A 22,928-nucleotide genomic window follows, 5' to 3' on the forward strand; every position below is an offset into this window, starting at 1 on the left:
AACTAGCACCACAAAAATTAGGCTTCTTGATCTTATTTCAGTTCCTAAAAGCGTCCCTCGCTACGTATCCGCCATTATATCTTGGCTGTTTTCTTAGTCTCGGTTTCATTTACTGCTTTGAAAGTTATTTTATATACCCCCCGCTGTTGTAGTGTGGTACGTGTACTGTTTATAGACCCCTTGTGCATGACGTCACGCATCACGGGATAATTACAGCTGGGGTCAGACAGACACCGTCTTTCATGCAAGCAAGGCTTAATCTGTTTTCAATATGGTTCATTTTTGCGCTGTTTTTGCTTGATTCAAACAGAGAAACAGATAAAAGGCATTACTGTCTTGCCACTATCAAGGAAAATGTTAACAAATTGAAGCAAATGCTTCAAGAACAACGAGGAAATGAGTGGTTAAAGAATACAAGGAGAGGAGCTCAGCCTGAAAACTCCAGAGAGGGTGTACCCCGCCTTTCGCCCGTAGTCAGCTGGGATAGGCTCCAGCTTGCCTGCGACCCTGGAGAACAGGATAAAGCGGCTAGAAATAATGAGATGAGAAATTCACAATTGTATTTAAAATGTATTTTATAAAAACAAAGTCAGAAGTGAGGATGGAAAAGTTTGCTTAAGAATCTCGTTTTATTTTTTTTTTTTCCGCTTGCATTCCGAGTTAGCTCCTTCATGAAAGATTTTCTTAAAGGTGACGCCACTTCCTTATTCGACACAGAAAACCCAGATTGGTTTCAAACAACTCCAGCATTAAAAAAAAAAAAAAAAAAAAAAAACAACAAGGAGTGACATGTTAAATAAAACCTGAAAGAACAGAACAGAGAGAGCTGGAGCTTTGTTTCTGTTATCAGAGAAACACCATCCTGTGCAAAATATTTATGTATCTTTTTTTTTGTTATATTATCCACCTCTAGGTTTATTTCATCTCATTATCTCTAGCCGCTTTATCCTGTTCTACAGGGTCGCAGGCAAGCTGGAGCCTATCCCAGCTGACTACGGGTGAAAGGCGGGGTACACCCTGGACAAGTCGCCAGGTCATCACAGGGCTGACACATATGCCGCTTTTCCACTACAAACGCGGCTGAGTTGGGCTGAGCCGTGCCGCGCTGAGCCGTGCTGAGTCGAGCTGAGCGGGGCTGTTGGAGTTGCATTTCGACTACAACCGCGCTGAACCGTGCTGGCTGGAAGTGGCTGGACACATTGGGTGGAGTTAGCGAAAGTGGGTGGACGTCACGTGTTGTTAAGCAGCACAAACAGTGACATCAGTGAGCTTTTAAGCGGTAGTCTAACGACCCGAATAGTAAACAATAAACATGGAGGACATGGAGTCGTTAGTGTTGCTGGTCTTGGTGCTGTGGCTTGTTGTCACCGACAACGCCAACAGATACTGGCAAGAGCGTATAGATGAGGCGAGGCGCATAAGGCTTCAGAAATTCTCGTAATTATTCTTCTTCCGGGTTTGCGGTGTTTACAGATCCCAGCGCGCTCGCGGGGCGTGTGTGGGCATGTGAGGACACTCCTCCTCACCAATCAGTGCACAGGGGAGTGTCTGCTCACGCCCCCAGCCTCACTCGGCACGGCTTGGCTCGCTTCAGCCCCACTCCAAAACCGTGCGAGTTTTAGGGGCTAAGCAGGGCTGAAACGAGCTGAGTCGTGCTGGTTTTTGGTAGTCGAAACGCGAGCCGTGTCGGGCTGAAGTGAGCTGAAAAAGGGTAGTGGAAAAGGGCCAATAGACACATGCCCCTTTCCACCAAAGCAGTTCCAGGGCTGGTTCGGGGCCAGTGCTTAGTTTGGAACCAGGTTTTCTGTTTCCACTGACAAAGAACTGGCTCTGGGGCCAGAAAAACCGGTTCCAGGCTAGCACCAACTCTCTGCTGGGCCAGAGGAAAGAACCGCTTACGTCAGCGGGGGAGCGGAGTTGTTAAGACCAACAACAATAAGACCGCGAAAGATCGCCATTTTTAAGCGACGAGAAGCAGCAGCTGTACAAACGCGAAGTCATCCATTATTATTGTTGTTGTTGCTGCTGCTTCTTCCGTGTTGTTTTTGCTTTGATATTCGCGCCAAGGTTTATGTAAACGTAGAGACGTAACTGACGTATACAGCGGCGTAACTGACGTATACAGCGACGTAATGACGTGGCTCCGCTTAGCACTGCGAGCAATGGAAAAGCAAACTGGTTCTCAGCTGGCTCGCAAGTTGAACGAGTTGTGAACCAGCACCGGCCCCGAACCAGCCCTGGAACTGATTTGGTGGAAAAGGGGTAACAGACAACCATTCACACTCACATTCACACCTACGGTCAATTTAGGCTACATCCACATGACAACGGCAACAAGATTTTTATTTTTTTTTCTTAAATATTGCGTCCACATGGGCAACGGATCAGTAAAACATCAGGTTCATATGGCAACGCAACGCTTGCTGAAAACGATGCAATACACATGTCACACCTCTACGTGCGCCGTAAGACGGTCCCATCGGAGACACCAGAACAATAGAAGTAGACGCATGCGCATAAACCCCTTCTTCTGTAGCATTAGCCACAAAGTTTTGATTATTAATCAGTAGCGTAAAATAGTATCTATCGTCTAAGACGCATTTATATTTCATATTAAAACGTCTATGTAAATTAATACATAGAAAGCCTGGCCAGGCGCTGAACGTTCTTCTGCCTTTACTTTAAGAGAAATTCAGGGCGAGCATGAGCCTAGGTTCTTCCCGGTCACTGTCACACGCGCACACCTTCTCACTCCCTGTCCTATGGCTTTAGTCCCTTTAAATCACGTGCTCGTTTTCTGAATGGAGACGCGGAAAGAGGAATGAATGGGGGTAGATGGAGAAAGAGGAATGAATGGGGGTAGATGGAAGCCGGTACGCCAACATTCTGAGATCCTCCAGAATTCTTTAATGGTCCGGAATAAATTGAATGCTACACGTTGATGGATTACTTTGTTCTTCTACACCCTTTTTGAGGAATGGTATTGTTGGACTTAAACCAACATCTGAAGAGGTGAGATCGCTCCTTTTTTCCCCTATTTTTGCTGGCGGGATTGTCATGTGGTTGTGACGTCATCGTAAACAAATCCGTTCTACTCATCCAGACGACTTCGCAACAGCGCCGTTGCCAGATTTTTCCACTCTGGAACCCGCTCTCAAAAGATTTCGTTTTGGGGCACCCAAAACGCTGGTGCCGTGTGGACGCCAGGCCGAAATGATAAACAATTTTATCAGATTCACCCGAATCCATTGCCGTGTGGACAGGGCCTTAGAGTCACCAGTTAACCTAACCTGCATGTCTTTGGACTGTGGGGGAAACCAGAGCACCCGGAGGAAACCCACGCGGACACGGGGAGAACGTGCAAACTCCACACAGAAAGGCCCTCGCCGGCCACGGGGCTTGAACCCGGACCTTCTTGCTGTGAGGCGACAGCGCTAACCACTACACCACCGTGCCACCCTCTAGGTTTATTTAAAAAAAAAAAAAAAATCGCGCTGTGTCCTGATAGGCTGGCTGTACTGATTCAGTTACAGGTTGCCAGGTCTGTATAAAAAAAACACCCACAACCTACACACTAAACAATTTTAAACTCAAACATTATCCTGTCTGTCATGCGCAGTGCGTTTTTTTTTTTTAAACCTAGAGGTGGATATCACAAAATAAATTTTATATATTATATTTCCTCAAACACTACTGTTCAAAAGTCTTGGCACCCTATTGTTTTCTTCATACAAACTGTGTTATAGATTTCTATTTTATGATTTCTACATTGAGTAACGAACCTACAGTCTGAGAGAGTTCTACACAAACGCACTGAACTTTACAACAGCCGCAAGCGTGTGAAATGGAAATAAATCGACTAAGACGGGAAAAACTATTTTGGATAAAAGTGTTATTGCCCGTTACAAGTAAAAAGTAATCAATAACCAAACTTCAACTCAATGTGTGATCTTCATTGTATGTTGCAATTCACAACTATTCTATGGTTTTCCTAAAAAAAAAAAAAAAAAAAAAAGCTGTATTTGCTAAATAGGGGGCTAGTGGAAATTTACCCCCACTTACCCTCTAGGGTAAGCGGGTTTAAAAGTTAATCTCAAGCCCTGCAATGGTAAATAAAGTAAATGGAATGATCATATTACACTTACTCTGAACTCCTTCCCAAATTTGCGAAGTTCCTCTATCTGTGACCTTTGCTGAAGTGAAGCAGCTGGAAATCAAAACATGGTATTCAGTTAGGCAAAAATAAAACTAGCATGCTGCAACATAAATACTTTAAAAAAATACCTTTACTGCCCTTGCCTTCCTGAGGACTGACAGGGCTCTCTGTCCTCTCCTTGGATAAGATCTCATTCACTGACACAAAAAGTTGAACGAAAAGAAAAAATGAAAATAAATGAACAGAACACAGAAACGGAGAGAAAACTTGACATACAATCAGGAAAAATTACTTTTTGCTATGAATTATATTAATGACCGAAGACTGTGGAGGATTAATGCTGCTCACCATCTACAGGGAAGGTTGGGGTGGGGCCGGAGGGCTTTGGGGTCACCATGGTAACTGAAGAGGTGTCCAGGTAGGAAGGAGCAGTCAGAGGGGAGTCCTGGTTGGGTGCATCAGGTTTGGGGGAATGCGAGACTGGAGTGTTGAAAAGAAAAAAGTGAAAGGAGAGGTACATAATGACAATTATTTGTTAGTGCGTGTACTGTAAAAGAAATTATTTAGGAGATTTAAAGTGTAACAGTGGGTTCACCTGTAGGTGAAGAGTGAGAGTTGGAGGTGCGCAAGCTTCTGGGTTGTGCAGGCCTTTGAGATTTGGGAGATGTTCTCGAGGACACTATTACAGTAAACAAAAAGAAAGAAATAAAATGCAAAAACGCCATATTCTAAGAATAATCATCACAGGCATTATAACGGTCACGAAATAATCAGACACCTTACCTCCATTAACAGGTCGTGCAGAGTCAGAGAGAGACTGAGGGTGTGAAAGAGAATGGGGAAGCATGTGTGGGGCAGGAGGACTGGCGTGGCCCGCCTCTAAGGGCCGGGATTGAGCAGGTGGGCTACACTGTGCTTGGTGGGGAGAATATCCACCTCTGATTGACAACGGACTGTTCCTATCAGAAGGTGGAGTGGGCTGACCACTACCAGAGGGGAGAGGCGGCCTGGGGGACGAGCTTGAGGGGGCAGGTCTGTTTGTTCGATTAGGAAGTGCGGAGGAGGGTCCGCCTCTTTCTCGGTCACCTCTGGATGCACCAATTTCTCGCTCTCTCGCTCTTTGTGGTAAGGGAATGTATTTGCCCTCCCTAAGCATGATCAACAATGAAGGAAGAAAACGTATATAAAAACGAACACAAAGCACATCCATCAGGAACCAAACACTGATATGAAATGCCATACTGACCGGCTTCCAGAGCTGGAGAAGCCGGGGCTGTCTCTACCCCTCTCTCTGTCGCCATCCCGCACTACGGCGCTGTACTTGTCCTCTTCGCTCCTCCCTTCATCGTTCTCCAGCGCCACTCTGTGGCGGTACTGTGCGCTGGCCTCAATCTCACTGGCCAGTCGTGCAGCTCGTGCCTCTCGCTGTCGGAAACCCTCAGAGCTACCTCGCTCTAGGGGAACGCTAAAAGACGGAGATTGAGAAAAACAAACAGTGATCAATATTCCAGGTACAAAGTTTGTGTAAACATGACATAAGACACGATCTGGCGCTTTAATTCTCATTGGCTTAAAATATACCGCCAGTTCACCTCTTCTATATACCCATCCTACCAAGATACAGAATCTCAAAACAACCCAAACCATCTTCTGTGGATCAGGTTTAAACTGTTTGCGCAAGTTCAGACTAATGCCGCTTTTCCACTACCAACGCGGCTGAGTCGGGCTGAGCCGTGCCGTGCTGAGCGGGGCTGTTGGAGTTGCATTTCGACTACAACCGCGCTGAACCGTGCTGGCTGGAAGTGGGTGGACACATTAGGTGGAGATAGCGAAAGTGGGTGGACGTCACGTGATGTCGTTAGGCAGCGCAAACAGTGACATCAGTGACCTTTTAAGTGGTAGTCTCACGACCCGGATAGTAAACAATAAACATGGAGGACATGGAGTCGTTAGTGTTGCTGGTCTTGGTGCTGTGGCTTGTTGTTACCGACAACGCCAACAGATACTGGCAAGAGCGTATAGATGAGGCGAGGCGCATAAGGCTTCAGAAATTCTCGTAATTCGTAATTATTATTCTTCCGGGTTTATGGTGTTTACAGATCCCAGCGTGCTCGCGGGGCGTGTGTGGGCATGTGAGGACACTCCTCCTCACCAATCAGTGCACAGGGGAGTGTCTGCTCACGCCCCTAGCCCCACTCGGCTCGGCTCGGCTCGCTTCAGCCCCACTCCAAAACCGTGCGAGTTTTGGGTGCTGAGCAGGGCTGAAGCGAGCTGAGTCGTGCTGCTCTGAGGTAGTCGAAACGCGAGCCGTGTCGGGCTGAAGTGAGCCAAAAAAGGGTAGTGGAAAAGGGCCATAAGAGAGAAGAACAAATGTCATCTTTCAGCTCTGCATGTTAGAGCAAACTCACGTGTACATTGAGAGGCTTGAGTCGTAGGTGGACTTCACCCCATAGGTTTCTTCATTGAAGCGGAACATCTCACTGGCATCCCAACCATTAGACTAATCAGAGAGAGAGAGAGAGAGAGAGAGAGAGAGAGAGAGAGAGAGAGAGAGAAGCCAAAAAAAGGAAAGCGTTAAACCCATTCACAGATTCAACACGTACATCTCATTAGCGAGTGGTAGCTCAGTGGTACTGATCTTCTGATCGGAAGGTCATGAGTTCAAATCCCAGCACAGCCAAGCTGCCACTGCTGGAACCTTGAGCAAAGCCCTTAACCATCATCTGCTCAGGCCTGGGGCACAACAGAGGATTCTCAAATCTTAAAGCGCATATTCTGGACCAATTTCGTTTTTTTTAAATATGAAAGTATGTCCCTTTCCAGGGGCGGCACGGTGGTGTAGTGGTTAGCGCTGTCGCCTCACAGCAAGAAGGTCCTGGGTTCGAGCCCAGTGGCCGACGGGGCCTTTCTGTGTGGAGTTTGAATGTTCTCCCCGTGTCCGCGTGGGTTTCCTCCGGGTGCTCCGGTTTCCCCCACAGTCCAAAGACATGCAGGTTAGGTTAACTGCTGACTCTAAATTGACCGTAGGTGTGAATGTGAGTGTGACTGGTTGTCTGTGTCTATGTGTCAGCCCTGTGATGACCCGGCGACTTGTCCAGGGTGTACCCCGCCTTTCGCCTGTAGTCAGCTGGGATAGGCTCCAGCTTGCCTGCAACCCTGTAGAACAGGATAAAGCGGCTAGAGATAACGAGATGAGATGTCCCTTTACACACTCATCCAGAAGGGTAATTTTGCACAAGGCCATCTGTCTACAGCAGAAAAAAATAAAATAAAACACGTCTGGAAAAATCCCAAGGGAGTCTGGAGCCAGATTCGTGACGTTACCTGCGGAAGCACCAGCAGGCTGCGCGAGCTTTGCACGGTTTCAGTGCACAGCCTGTGTACACCAAGCGCTCCCATTTCTCTCTCATTGTCCCGTCTTTTGGAAAACGATGAGTACTAATCCCATTATGATTGGTGTTGCTACACCCTCCTACGATACATCTGTTAACCATTTTAATAATTACGCGATAACGTTGAAGAAATTTGCAGAAAACCACCAGGTCGTTTTCTCATAAACAAACCAGCGCTGACGTAGGATTCAGAAGGAGGCGTCCCGCACGCGACGTCACGAAAATCAATGTTTGCCGGGAAATCCAAATGCCAAGTTTTTTCAGAGGCGGACCAATTCGCCTCAAATGGCTTGATTTCGACTGAATTTTTCTGGTATTGCGCAAGGTAAAAAAATTGCAGAGAATGCAGAATGTGACAGATATTTGATCAAAGTTTGATATAAAATAGGAGAATTACACTGATCTTGCTCCTGAATTTACCCGCGAGATGAGATTTAACCAATTTTAATCGCAAGAATGCACACACCAGACGATTCAGTCAAGACGCAGGACCACACGCTTGGCGCTGATACTAAACGATTTCAGAGTGGCGAGTCTAGGGACTAAACTTGCATAAATCAAACATAACTCCAGAGTAGAACGGACCATTGTCATCAGCTTGTTGCACGAGTGTGTGCAAAATACCGGGAGGGGGAGACAGCGACTGTGGATGAACTCATGGCTTAGAAGACAGAATAAGGATGATCTAATATATTTTGCAGCACAAGCTGGAAATAAGATTTTATTGTCTCAAATTATCCCATTAGTCTCAAATGGGGCTAATGGAAGCTACTGGTACAAGCTCACATTGTTATTTATAGACAACAGGGATGAGAATGGGACATTTAAAAAAAACCTCTGAAATGTCTGCCAACTTTCCCACATTCATATTATATATGAATGTTTTTAAATTCAATGATGGTTTAAAACGTTTATAAACTTACTTTTATAACATTTAATAATCCCTAGTACTTATTAATCACTAATTCATAAGTAGTAATGATTAATAATCAATAATAATTACTATTACTACTAATTATTATTAGTGGTTATTAATCTTATTATTATTATTATATTAAAAGCACTGTTGTAGACGATAAGTAATAAAACTAAAAAAACTTTTGTACAAATTATTTATATTGTACTATATTTAGAATTATTGTATTTTCTGGAGTTCTTTTTAATTGAGTTTTGAAATAAAGGTTGTTTATATATTTATATTAAACTTGGTACAATAAACAAACGTTAATTATGTAAAAAAATTATGCTAATCATCATTATTATTATTTCCTATAAGCCCCATTTTCCACCTGACTCGTGCGCATGCGCGAACCCCCCTGCGTTTCACTCCGGAGTGCTTGACCTCTAACACGCGTGCCTCGTGTCCGTGAAAAAACAGTTTCCCAGTGGGCGTGTCCCCAGCGCTGCGGTACCGTCTTTAAACACATTTGTGCGATCCAGCGCTTTTTAATCGCAAACGATTCTTCTCCTTATTTTGGGGGTGTTTGTCATCCCCCAACCACTTGTCGTTAAACAGACAGCTTCCCATAATTATCAACGCTTTCTAGCGCCCACGTAAGCTACCCGCGCATCTCTCACTCTTGACAACCACCGCACCGCACCACACCGCCTCCAGCAACCTCCTAACGTTAGTTCTTGATCTACAGAATGCATAGAAGACGCACAGAACTAATGCTGCCCCCAAAAGGTGCGCTGGTCACTTTTAAAATTACAGTTAAAAAAAAAAATACCCCAAACCGGATGGAGACATTTCACTCGTTCGGTCCAATATTAAATTTAATACCTCCCTTTCGAAAATTCCAGTCATTCCAAACAATTTAAGACGTTTTTAGGCCTTGAAAACCGAAAGTTGTATTTAAGACTTTTTAAGGACCCACAGGAACCCTGGCCTCGCCTCGCACCGACCCCCCGAAATTTTCTCAACGGAGTTACATGTTTCACAAAAATGACATTTTCAGTGGGAAAAACTCGGAATTCCGCGGATAATTCTCATCCCTGAGACAAGTGGAGGGAAAAGTGATACCTGTGATCATTAGAAATGTCGTCATTTTTATACATTTCATCCACAAGTATGCAACATCTGGTTTGATTTGAAATCAGGGACACTCTGATCCAGTTGGTAACATTAAAATTATGTCCGTAAACCCTTCACATGACAGGATCGTTTGGTCAGATAATCGGTCCAGACTGGTCTCTAAACAGGAACGCCCCTACGATTGTCAGGAGGGGTGAATCAGACCCCAAATCTGCCCAATTATCCTCTAGTTCAGGGTCAGCATCAGCTGTATAAACGAAATGAATGCAAACCATCTACCAAACGCCATAAAATCAGAAATTCCTTTCACTTGCTCCGAGACGTCACTCCAGACGGGCCTATAAGCTGTACTAGAAGTTCCTTCATTGACAGGAGCATAACTCAGGTTGTTCTACAGCTCTCTATGCTTTCCTTTCACAGTGCGGGTGATATTTCAGCGTGCATGTTATTCTTCAACTCACTGCATCTGTATCTAGATCGTAGTTCTCTCCGTTGCTGTCTCCACCATCCCACCTCTGCAGCACCTTCTCTCGGTGATCACCGTTTACTCTGGATGAGCTGATCGCCGAGTCTGTAAAGGTGTCTACAAACATACAAAGACAAACGTAATCAGATCAGATCAATATTAAAAGAGGCATTACTTGCAACACTCCAGAGGTTAAAAGTGCACGCATACATACCTCGTGTAGCATAGTTGAGATCCACGTCTCTGCAGGTCATGGTGATCAAGTCACTGGGGCTAAAGATCATGGTGTCTGTGATCTCCTCTCTCCTGGGGTGTGCGGACGTACCGCCTCCACAACCATCCCCGTCTTCAGTCCTTAGTTTGTGCACGGCGTCCACCGCCAGCTCGCACTGCGGAAAATCAATTTAAATCAAGTTTAAATAAACAGGGTTACAAAACAAAGCTTCAAAGTAAATATAGGCTGCCATCAGAACATCTTGACTAAGGCTTGCCAGATTTATTTTACTGTTGCGACATTAATGTATTTAAATAAGCACAGGGCTTTGAACCGGAATTTTTTTCCTATTGGTTCGTTCCGAACAGAAACGGAATTTTAACGTTTCCGGTTTTGGGTTCCACCATTAAATAGACGTTCCCGAACCGGTTAGAACAAAAAAATTTCGTTCCCGGAACGGTTAATTACGTTCCCTGTCAGCGGTTTAACAAATGGCTATAAAATTATGTCTCTGTCTCATCCAGCTTAAGCCAAATGTAGGCTAATTCTATTACAACCTTCATTAAATAAGACAAGAAATAATTCAAAACAATTATTATTTCAAATGTTGGCGATTTGGATTCTCAGTATGTCTTCCCATCTACACAAACAGAAAAAGTGCCAAAAATGAAAGATAATTCGTTTAGTGTGTTACCACAGGCTAGTCAGGCCCTATAGAGGGCTACCGCATGACATCACCGCGCCGCGAGATTTTGTTAGGCGCCATATTGGAAGACCAAGTACACATCTATGCAAGTACATAGATACATAAAACAAACTACACCTGAAATGTAGCCAGGGCCGGTTCTGCCCTAATCTGGACCCGGGTGCAACATCGCGCAACCCCCCCCCAAAAAAACAGTCTAAATCAGGACAACCATCACATAACTATAACTATAAACATTTTATATCAACTATTTTAACTAAATGGGCTATAATAAATAAGCCTGCAGGCAGCCACGGCGGGCTGCCTCAGAAAAGTAACCATTCAATGACAACTGAAAGCCTGCAGCCACGGCGGGCTGCCTCAGAAAAGTAACCATTTGTCCTACCTTAAAACTCGTTTTGCATTTTCTGCCTCCTTTTTTGTATTTTCGACCCTCCGTTTATTTTCTTTCCTTTTCTGAAAACCCGATTTGTGTCCAGACACTTTGTTCTGCTACCAACGAACTAACTCGTCAGGTCTCGTCTCTCGAGCCCACAATGATTCCCGTGGGAAGGGCAACAACTGATACATTTTTACAAACAGCCAATAGGGAGGTTGCATCGTTCAGGCTCTTCTTTGCTCAGACATTCAGTAATGCACTTACTCACTAGTAGTCCACCTTCCCGCTCTCTCCATTCAATCAGTGAACGTCACACAGGAAGTGAACCCCAGCGGGTCATAGAAACTTGCGCAGGAGAAGAATGACTATTTGTAGGCTACAGAAACTTTGAGGAACGAAATAAAAACCGGTATTAACCGGTTACCATTATTTTTAATAAGCGTTTCTGTTCCGGAACATAAAAAATAATAAAGTTTCTGGTTTCGTTTCTGTTCCATGTGAAATAGAAAAAGTTCCCGGTTTTCGTTTCTTGAACCGGTTCAAAGCCCTGAATAAGCAAGCACATAATCAAAAACAGTTATAATCCCATGATCTGAACATTATGAAAAATGTTCCTTCATGACCATTTATTTTCACTTGTACATCAATTTTCTAATTTAAAGGGGAACAGAGGGCAATATATAGAGTAAATATAACAATAAAACACACATTAACGAACCTTATTCAAGACTTACAAAAGTTTTTTGTTCTAAGGTTGGAAAGTTATAGTGTTTTGAAAGTAGCTCGAGCAAACTATTTCCACAGTTTGAACAGCCCGCCATGATATTAATTTTATCCAATCAGAATGCACGTTCATTTTCTCTGCGTAACACTCATGACATATGTATGTGCCCAGTTGTGTTGGCTCATTGAGGTTGGGACTAGCACGTGTGAATCGGAAAGTAGGATGAATTGTAAGTGATAGGCTACACAAACTGGTTCAAACTGGTACCCTTCTAAGCCATAGCCTGCTTGCAGTGTGTCTTGCGGGATCTCTTCGTATGATTCGACAGAGCTGTCGCTTTCACTTGATGCGCCCGACGCCATGATTACACGCTTCTCTCCTAGTGCAGTGGGTAGGGCTGACGTCACGGTCTTTTAAAAATGGCGACTCTTGTGCCGTTTAGCGTACCGACTATTATATTTACAATTACCAAGATATTTCGTTGTTTTCTAGTATATAAATTTGATAGAATACGTTACTTTGTCACATCAGCAACTGTATATATTTGGTACCCCTTTATATATAAAAAAAAAAAAAAAGTGCACGCTACAAGTAACAGAACGTATAAGCTGTTCATTTCCATTAGGGCTGGGTGATCAAACGGTCTTGAAATGAAACGGGATCATGATAAAATGTATGTTGATAATGATAAGCTTTGGACACGTTTATTCGATATGGATAAATCAAAACAGTGCATCACACAGCAGAAATAAATTCGACAACAGCCAGTCAGTTTGCAGTTTTTGGCTTGCATGTCAAAGTACACACACATTTCCTATCGCAAAGCATTGTTTGAGCTACCGGCAGTGAAGAAAGCTCTGGAAACCGGGGGGGCACTTGCATCACGCTCCAATGTGGAGGAAATTGTTGTTAAAAAAAAAAAAAAAAAAAAACGCACGAAGACATGGTCATCACTATCGCCCGCCACCAGCATTTTACGAAGACCTCTTAACACTTACGCCCTTATAAGCCCATTGCTTTAATATTGACTTTTGATGCCGCAAGTGCTAGGACACCTTCATAAAATGCTACCCAGCTTTTTTCAGTAATATGAGCACGCAAAGTTTCATTGATGTAGCTTCTGAGAAAACTTGTCCAGATTGAAACGGACGGACAGACTCCATTCCCATATCCCCCTGCACCTTCATGGCAGGGGATTAATTTAAAAAAAAAAAAAAAGTAAGTGCTCTGAAGGCACAATTATGCTGTGTTCACACTTATACCGGTACGATAGTGGTATAACTGTATCGATATAAAGTATACCGGTACACTTTAGTGCATCTGTCCACACTAGCGAGAAATGTTTGCGGTTTTCTTTCACGGTAGTTGAAATGCGCGTGCGCGAAATGTTTCCGTGGTTACCAAGTAACTTCCTTCCGAGAATATATGGCATCCGTTATTTCGAGATCTCAAGAAAACAAAACAATTATTCCGTGATCTCGAGAAAACAAAACAATTATTTCATGATCTCAGCTGGATCACTGTATCTCCGTCGGTAGAGACGAAGCCGGGCCAGTCTTCTGCGGAGGTGCCGCGGACTAATTTTGAAATTATCCCTTATTAAAAGACTTAATGCAATCTCTCCCTGCGTCAACCCCTGATCAAAATATTGCCTTATTAGGTGATCGATTATTCCAGACATTCTAATGACCAAAGTTGCGTCTATACAGAATGAGAAATAGCCCCAAAGTCAGCATATCACAAGTCTCTTGGCGCACCTGAATGAACCATTTCTCAGCTGTTTACTCGAGATCATGAAATAACGGTTTTATTTACTCGAGATCACGGAACAATTCTTTTGTTTTCTCAAGATCTCGAAATAACGGTTTTGTTTTCTCGAGATCTTGAATTAGTTGTGTTGTTTTCTCGAGATCCTGAATTAATTATGTCGTTATCTCGGGATAACAAGGTGAATTAAAAAAAGGATTATATGAAGGGCCTCTCGTGGCTTCCGTAGGATGAAACAACGTGTGTGGGCTTTTTGTTGTCAATGTACAGTCTGTATTTCTGGTGATCATTTATTCAGTCGAATCGTATAAAACGCGCGAGGCAGTTGAGAAAGAAACAAACGAATCTCCGTTCTTCACTATTTTATTCAGCGAAAACATCGATTGAGGTGTGTGACTTTGCGCATTATGTTTGTATCGATACAGAGCCGCTTCATCCGTCCACACTACAGCGAAGCGCTACAGTAACGATACTGTATCGGTACGAAACCCATACATTTGTGGGTTTCATACCGATACAGTTATACCGCTACAGTACCGGTATAGTTGCTAGTGCAGACAGGTGTTGCGGTACGAAAGTAGTTTCGTATCGGTACAAAATCCCTAGTGTGGACAGGGTATTAGAGATGAAAGTGGAGCAAAGAAAAAAAAAAATCCTGAACTTTTGAAAGTCAAAAAAATTTTAATAACACGCAAAACCCTGCATTCTAGTGCATTTTAGTACTGTACTTATTTTCACTAAAACAAGTTATAACTTTTAAGCCTTTTTCTTTCATGTACATTAATGATTAACATGTCAAAAATAGGGGGCGGTACGGTGGTGTAGTGGTTAGCGCTGTCGCCTCACAGCAAGAAGGTCCTGGGTTCGAGCCCCGGGGCCGGCGAGGGCCTTTCTGTGCGGAGTTTGCATGTTCTCCCCGTGTCCGCGTGGGTTTCCTCCGGGTGCTCCGGTTTCCCCCACAGTCCAAAGACATGCAGGTTAGGTTAACTGGTGACTCTAAATTGACCGTAGGTGTGAATGTGAGTGTGAATGGTTGTCTGTGTCTATGTGTCAGCCCTGTGATGACCTGGCGACTTGTCCAGGGTGTACCCCGCCTTTCACCCGTAGTCAGCTGGGATAGGCTCCAGCTTGCCTGCGACCCTGTAGAAGGATAAAGCGGCTAGAGATAATGAGATGAGATGTCAAAAATACCAAATTTAATTCCCCTAGTTAATGAGCAATTTTCAGGAGTGCATTTAGAAAACGCGGTGATGGGGCGTCGTGGCTCAGGTGGCTAAGACGCCATACCATAAATCCGGGGACCCGGGTTCGAGTCCGACCCGAGGTCATTTCCCGATCCCTCCCCATCTCTCTCTCCCGCTCATTTTCTGTCTCTACACTGTCCTATCCAATAAAGGTGAAAAAAGCCCAAAAAATATCTTAAAAAACAAACAAACAAACAAAAACAAAAAAACGTGGTGATTTTCCTACCTACACAGTTCATTACTTTGAAAAAAATATCAGACAGTTGAAGGTAAAGTCAGCAAAATCCCAAAACAGTCCTGTTAAAAAGTAAAGGTTTCTAAAGCTTTCAGGTTTCAGTGTTGGGGACATTGAGCCTCGTTTATCAATCTTTTAGTAGAGTTGTGCGTTTGCAGAAGCTAAAGTGAACTAAAAACATTTCCAATTCATATTTATGCGAGTTGAAGCCAATTGTTTACATTAGTTCGTATTGTCTGTAAATTTAAACACACCAATGAATACCAAATTTCTCATGTAAATCAGGGGCGTAGCTAGGATTTTTAAGGATGTGTGTGTGTGTGTGTGTGTGTGTGTGTGTGTGTGTGTGTGTGTCACACACTGACTGGCAGCCGGAGTACATTATGTAACAAAAAATAATTACCATTGCTAGTTTTAGGCAGCTTAGAAACCGGCTCTTCCATTATTGCTGTTTCTTCCACGTTTTCTTGATGTTGTGTTCTAGAAATGGTTCGAAGCCACAAAATGCAACTTTGATGGAAAAATATTAGTGCTGTCAAGCGATTAAAATATTTAATCGCGATTAATGTCGCGACTGTCATAGTTAACTCGCGATTAATCGCAATTTAATCGCACATTTTTGTCACATGAAAAACCATTGTAATTTTCTTATCAGCATAAAAAAGTGAATGGGCTTGCTTTGTACCAATGTTTTTTTTTTTTATTGCAGAGCATAACACGTCTTGTCACAGCCACTGCAAAGTCGGACTGGAACCGCCGATGGGAAAACGAAACCTTTTTAAGCCGAGCACCGTGGCTCTTCGTCCCGAGGCGCGGGGCTAGCGCACCCTGCCTGCGCTGGTTCTTTGGGGGGAGGGCAGAGGACTCTGGCTGTGCGGGGCGTGGCATTACAATCTAGCTGCTATCGTTTTTCTAAGCAAAGTCTCTGTTCCAAGTTCCTGGCAGTTTCAAAAGCTTATGAAAAACCTACATCATGTCACAGAGCGTTAATCTCGCGATAAAAAAATTATCGCCGTTAAAATTGAGTCAAGTTAACGCGATAACGCGACACTTTTGACAGCACTAAAAAAATATATATAATAAATTGCTTACCTCTCTTCACGTCGAAAGAAGGAGGAAAGTTTTGCTTGTTTTGACATGGCGAATTATTAACACAAGAGGAAATACTCGTAATTCGCAACTAAAAAGAATGCAGCTACACTGGCAGCTTGAACATGCTTTCTAGTGCGATTGTGTTGCGCTTGCGCAGAACCGTGTCAGTCTGGCGCGCCTTAGCTCGTGCACCTGAAGGCGCGCCTTGGGCATGCGCGCCGTTAACAAAGAACACCTGTCTATAATCAACGAACTATGTTTGGGCTATTTAAGGACCGCGCCCATGCAAGGACGATGTGAAGTATTACGCCGTGTCTAGGAACGCGAAAAATCCGAAAAAATTTCTCCATTCGGAAAACCGGAGATTTTCAAGAGTTGTGTCAAATATCCGGATTTCCGGGTAAATCTGGAAGACTTTCATCTATACACAATATCCCCTGCTGGTAACTGTGCCATAACTCTGGTAAAATGCGACCAAATTGAACAAAATTGCAATATGTGCATTACCAACATACAACAAAGAATCCTGTCAAGTTTTGTAAAATTTCTCCAAAAATTCTAAGAGGAGATGATTTCAAAAGGTGAGTACCCTTCCTGGGACAGACGGACATCGCCACGACGTAATCCCCCTCCGGGCCTTTCGGACAGCAGGGGATAATTAACACAACCTCAATTATATGGAAGTGGTTTGGATATATTTTAAAAGCACAGATTACGACTTATCTGCAAAATATACCGTCGGCTGATGCCAACCAAGCTGGGAAACACAACAAATCATCTCCATTACCTGAAAACACATCCCAGCGACCACACCGAGTATGAAAATGCAGGCCAATGTTAGCCTGTCTACAAGTTTTAGCAGCATTAGCAGGGCTAACTTTTATTAGTCTTTGTTTTTAAAAGCAGATAAACCTAATATTTACATTATGGTTCTTCTAAAATTGAACAGTGTTTACATTTTACACTTTTTACTCAGACTTTTACCTCTAAATCTTTGAGATGTCAAACCGTTACAGAAATATTTTTAACTTTACTTTATTCTTACAATTGAACTCAAAAGTGCCAAGGCCTTTGTGCTCCACTTCTTTACTTTTTTTTTTTGTCTTGGTTGTAGGACCACAAACATTTGAGATGTTTGCTTCCCTGTCAAAGGGATTTGTGATGGTAGTCACAGCTTTTAGTACTATTTACATTACTTGAATAAGTTACAAGCCTACCTAGCACCATGTGCTTCACAGAGTCATAGTTAGGGCTGTGCGATATATCGAATATACTCGATATATCTCTGAAAATTCTGTGCGAGATACATAAAATTACTATATCGTAACTATCGAGTATTTTATGGTCATCTGCCGACTTGCGTTTGTTTTGTGTTTGTTTAAAACCTTTTCCAGTGGTTTTCTCCCTGTCCCTCAGGCAGTAACGCGAGAGGCTGCCTAAGGGTAAAAAAAAAAAAGTGTCACACACTCGCCAACCAATCCCGGGCGACATCTAGGTGCTGAAAGGAACTTGCGGGAAGATTTTCTAGTTTCGGTTTACAGCGCTGACTCAGTTCGTGCAATCGCTGGTGTTGCATAGGCTACCATGTAAGCTCTGTCAATTACAGCGACAAATTAAAAATGGAAGCGGACAAATTGGTTCCTAAAAGAACTAGTAAGGAGTCAGTCATCCGGCATTTTTCTGGATATCGCGAGGAGGACGTGGAACAGCAGATGCCAATTTGTAAAGTGTGCAAAAAAAAAAAAAAAAATCTTATCATGAAAGGCAGCAGCACTACAAATGTGTTCCATCACCTGAAAACTCACCCGGTACAGTATTGCCGCTTTTCCACTACAAACGCGGCTGAGCCGTGCCGTGCCGAGTCGAGCTGAGCGGGGCTGTTGGAGTTGCATTTCGACTACAACCACGCTGAACCGTGCTGGCTGGAAGTGGGTGGACACATTGGGTGGAGTTAGCGAAAGTGGGTGGACGTCACGTGATGTCGTTAGGCGGCGCAAACAGTGACATCAGTGATCTTTTAAGCGGTAGTCTCACGACCCAGAGAGTAAACAATAAACATGGAGGACATGGAGTCGTTAGTGTTGCTGGTCTTGGTGCTGTGGCTTGTTGTCACCAACAACGCCAACAGACACTGGCAAGAGCGTATAGATGAGGCGAGGCGCATAAGGCTTCATAATTCTTGTAATTCTCCTTCTTCCGGGTTTACGGTGTTTACAGATCCCAGCGTGCTCGCGGGGCGTGTGTGGGCATGTGAGGACACTCCTCACCAATCAGTGTACAGGGGAGTGTCTCCTCACGCCCCTAGCCTCACTCAGCTCGGTTTGGCTCGCTTCAGCCCCACTCCAAAACCGTGCGAGTTTTGGGGGCTGAGCAGGGCTGAAGCGAGCTGAGTCGTGCTGTTCTTAGATAGTCGAAACGCGAGCCGTGTCGGGCTGAAGTGAGCTGAAAAAGGGTAGTGGAAAAGGGCCAATACAGAGCTAGAACGGATGCAATCACTAACATCATTGCCGAAGACATGATCCCAGTTAGTATAGTGGAAAAACCAGGCTTCCAAAAATTACTAAAAAAAAAAAAAACCCCACACTCGATCCCAAATACAAGTTGCCTGGTCGCAGACATTTTACAGAGAAGGCAATACCGGAATTATACACATCTGAGAGGCAGAGCCAGAAAACATTCAGTTCAAAAGTGTGCAAAGAGAAAAATGATGTTTTGCAGATCTCTCTCTCAATCTCTCTCTCTATTGTAAATGTTCCAGTGGTTCTCAGTAGTCAGGTTAATACCTTGGAGATCTACCTCTATTTTTTAACATAATTTAATGAAAGAGCATTTTTTTTTTTAATTTAGGCTAAATGTCTCTCTCTGTGTTGAGCTTGCACTTTACTGATTTGAGCTCTGAGCAGCTCTGTATTGTATTCCCCCTTTGTTGCAATTTTCAAGATTGTTTTTGCAGTTTGTGCCACATCTTTGTTGAATAAAAATAGTCTTATTTCAATTCATTTGTGATTAAATCACCAACATGAAAATTTAAAAAACGTGTTGTTGAAAACCACCTGTAAAGTTAACCAAGAATGTTATTTAATCTGCAGGGATTGTAGTGAAAACAGTAAAGAGTAAAAGTTAGATTTCATGGGGACCTTTAGAGGAGATTTCAATATATCGAGATATATATCATATATCGTGAAATGGAGAAAATGTATCGGGATATTCATTTCCCCCCCCCATATCGCACAGCCCTGGTCATAGTTACACCAGGATATCCCCAACCACAACATTTCCACTGAGGACTTTCAGACTGTACGGGCAGACAGAGACAGCACCGTGACTGGTAAACGGAAAGGAGGCGGCTTGCTGTTCTTGTTAATAACAGATAGTGCAATCCTGGTCACATTACAACCAAGGAACGAGTTCGTTGCCCGGATATTGAACTGTTACCTGTAGGGTTCTGTCCATATTATTTACCTAGGGAAATGTCTCATGTTATCGTCATGGCTGTCTGACTCACCCTCGGCCAACCCAACATCATTCATACCATCATAGCTGGACTCCAAACTAAGCACCCGAATGCCCCCAGTATAAATTCAGGTCACTTTAACCACGTCAATATGGGGCGGGGAACGACCCACTGTCCAATACGTGAACTGTCCCACCAGAGAGGAGAAGACCTCGGACTTGCTGTATGCCAACAATCAAGGATGCATACAGCCCTTCCCCCCTTGGGGTAGTCTGGACCATAATTTCATTCACCTTAATCCCTACTACATGGCCCCTAGTAGAAAGACAGCCTGCGACCCCAAGGACAGTGAGGTGGTGTTCACAGGAGGCCTATGAGACACTTGAGGGTTGTTTTGAGGCTACAGACTAGCAGGCACTATTGCCGCTTTTCCACTACAAACGCGGCTGAGCCGTGCCGTGCCGAGTCGAGCTGAGTCGAGCTGAGCGGGGCTGTTGGAGTTGCATTTCGACTACAACCGCGCTGAACCGTGCTGGCTGGAAGTGGGTGGACACATTGGGTGGAGTTAGCGAAAGTGGGTGGACGTCATGTGATGTCGTTAAGCAGCGCAAACAGTGACATCAGTGACAGTGGGGGAACAAGTCAGAGCCGGGCCGGGGGCGGGGCAAATGACCGGGCCCTTTATTAAAGCTTATCATAATATCATTTTAGGCTACAAAATGTCCGCAACTGCGGTGTTTACCAATTTCAACACTACCGGGTGCAACTATGTTATTTAGTACATCAAGTCCTTCAAACGAACATGTAACTCAGAAACAAAAAACATTAGGATACTGTACATGGCTCATAATAAAACATCAATAGCCTATACTGCGCACATTATTTGAAGGGCATACGAATGAGCGCTCAGAGGTTGCAACGGTGACAGGAAGAGTCAGAAATAAAAGGAGGGCGGTGCAAACCTCACTGAATGCACTGTGTTTACCAGTTTCAACACTACGGGGTGCAACTATGTTATTTTGTACATTAAGTCCTTCAAACGAACATGTAACTCAGAAACAAAAAAACATTAGGCGACATACTGTACATGGCTCATAATAAAACATCAATAGCCTACTGCGCGCATTATTTGAAGGGCATACGACGAGCCTTGCGCTCCGCGAACTCGTCCACGATGCTCTGTATGTCACTGATTCAGTGAGCTTTTCAGCGGTAGTCTCACGACCCGAATAGTAAACAATAAACATGGAGGACATGGAGTCGTTAGTGTTGCTGGTCTTGGTTCTGTGGCTTGTTGTCACCGACAACGCGGACAGATACTGGCAAGAGCGTATAGATGAGGCGAGGCGCATAAGGCTTCAGAAATTCTCGTAATTCGTAATTATTCTTCTTCCGGGTTTGCGGTGTTTACAGATCCCAGCGCGCTCGCGGGGCGTGTGTGGGCATGTGAGGACACTCCTCCTCACCAATCAGTGCACAGGGGAGTGTCTGCTCACGCCCCCAGCCTCACTCGGCACGGTTTGGCTCGCTTCAGCCCCACTCCAAAACCGTGCGAGTTTTAGGGGCTAAGCAGGGCTGAAACGAGCTGAGTCGTGCTGGTTTTTGGTAGTCGAAACGCGAGCCATGTCGGGCTGAAGTGAGCTGAAGCGAGCTGAAGTGAGCTGAAAAAGGGTAGTGGAAAAGGGCCATATGTGACCTACACAGACAGGACATTGAGTGCATTACAGATTACATCAACTTCTGTTTGAACTACACTAGTCCCAAAAAGGACTGTCATTTGTTATTCAAATAAGAAGCCATGGGTAACAACAGACAGAAAGGACATTCTCAGTGCCAAGAAAAGGGCTTTTAGAGCTGGCAATAGGGAGGAGAGGAGGACTATCAAGGCAGAGTTGAAAGTAAAGATTAGGGCCAAGTTTACATTAGACTGTATCTGTCTCGTTTTCTTCGCGGATGCACTGTCCGTTTATATTAAAACGCCTGGAAACAGGAATCCGCCAGGGTCCACGTATTCAATCCAGATCGTGTCTGGTCCGGTGCTGTGTAAACATTGAGAATACGCAGATACGCTGTGCTGAGCTCTAGCTGGCGTCGTCATTGGACAACGTCACTGTGACATCCACCTTCCTGATTCGCTGGCGTTGGTCATGTGACGCGACTGCTGAAAAACGACTCTTTCATTAAAGAGTATAAAAGTATGAAAATACTGCAAATACTGATGCAAATACTGCCCATCGTGTAGTTATGATTGTCTTTAGGCTTGCCATCCTTCCACTTGCAAGTGGTAAGTGACGCGCATGCCCGACATGCACTGGGATCACACACACAGCGGCTCAGTCCCAAATCACTGCTCGTGCGCTCCACTCGCACGCTCTGTGAGCTGCGCAGGGCCGGAGTGCGCACCCTCCAGAGGGCACTCGCTGTTCAGGGCGGAGTGATTTGGAGCGCAGGATGCCTGCGGAGCCGAGCGTATCCGTGTATTGGCGTTGCTGTGTGCACGCGAATCGTGTATTGGCGTTGCTGTGTGCACGCGAATCGTTTTAAAAACGTTAATCTGATGATCCGCTGATACGGTCTAATGCAAACCCCACCTAGGGAGGCTAAGGAGGAGTACAGAATGAAACTTGAGCAGAAACTCCAGCAGAAAAACATCAGAGAGGTATGGAGTGGCATGAAGACCATCAACTGGCTTCAGACCAACAGGTGGCAGAGGATGGTGTGGATAGGGCCAATGAATTAAATCTGTTTTTTAATTGATCTGATTTGGTGTCCACTGCCCATCCCCCTTTGACCCAACTGTTGTCTGCCCTGGAGGACCATCAAGTCCACCATCAACACCTCCACCCCCCCTCGAATTCCTAATGGCTTATCACTGTCAAGTGATGGCATCATCCCCCGTCTCCTGGAGTGACGGTCCTGTACAAACCGACACCATCACTCCTCCCCCACCTGAGGCCTCCAATGCCCCTTTCCACCAAAGCAGTTCCAGGGCTGGTTCGGGGCCAGTGCTTAGTTTGGAACCAGGTTTTCTGTTTCCACTGACAAAGAACTGGCTCTGGGGCCA

At 44.4% G+C, this 22,928-nt stretch overlaps 1 protein-coding gene across 5 annotated transcripts in view; it reads right to left on the minus strand.

Moving 5' to 3' along the window:
* The window catches only part of atxn2l (ataxin 2-like), a 46,792-nt gene that overhangs the window by 15,563 nt on the left and 8,301 nt on the right, over nucleotides 1-22,928 (minus strand). For 4 of the 5 annotated variants that reach the window (XM_060901816.1, XM_060901815.1, XM_060901818.1 and 1 more), the window contains 9 exons: nucleotides 10,264-10,438; nucleotides 10,045-10,166; nucleotides 6,565-6,656; nucleotides 5,403-5,621; nucleotides 4,940-5,304; nucleotides 4,752-4,835; nucleotides 4,505-4,636; nucleotides 4,285-4,422; nucleotides 4,146-4,207 (listed from right to left, as the gene is read on the minus strand). In XM_060901816.1, the coding sequence (XP_060757799.1) occupies nucleotides 4,146-4,207; nucleotides 4,285-4,422; nucleotides 4,505-4,636; nucleotides 4,752-4,835; nucleotides 4,940-5,304; nucleotides 5,403-5,621; nucleotides 6,565-6,656; nucleotides 10,045-10,166; nucleotides 10,264-10,438 (1,389 nt within the window). The remainder of the gene's footprint in view (nucleotides 1-4,145; nucleotides 4,208-4,284; nucleotides 4,423-4,504; nucleotides 4,637-4,751; nucleotides 4,836-4,939; nucleotides 5,305-5,402; nucleotides 5,622-6,564; nucleotides 6,657-10,044; nucleotides 10,167-10,263; nucleotides 10,439-22,928) is intronic. The other variant, XM_060901817.1, reaches the window with a different exon arrangement.

Source organism: Neoarius graeffei, chromosome 20 (assembly GCF_027579695.1).
Source record: "Neoarius graeffei isolate fNeoGra1 chromosome 20, fNeoGra1.pri, whole genome shotgun sequence".
NCBI classification, from domain to species: domain Eukaryota; kingdom Metazoa; phylum Chordata; class Actinopteri; order Siluriformes; family Ariidae; genus Neoarius; species Neoarius graeffei.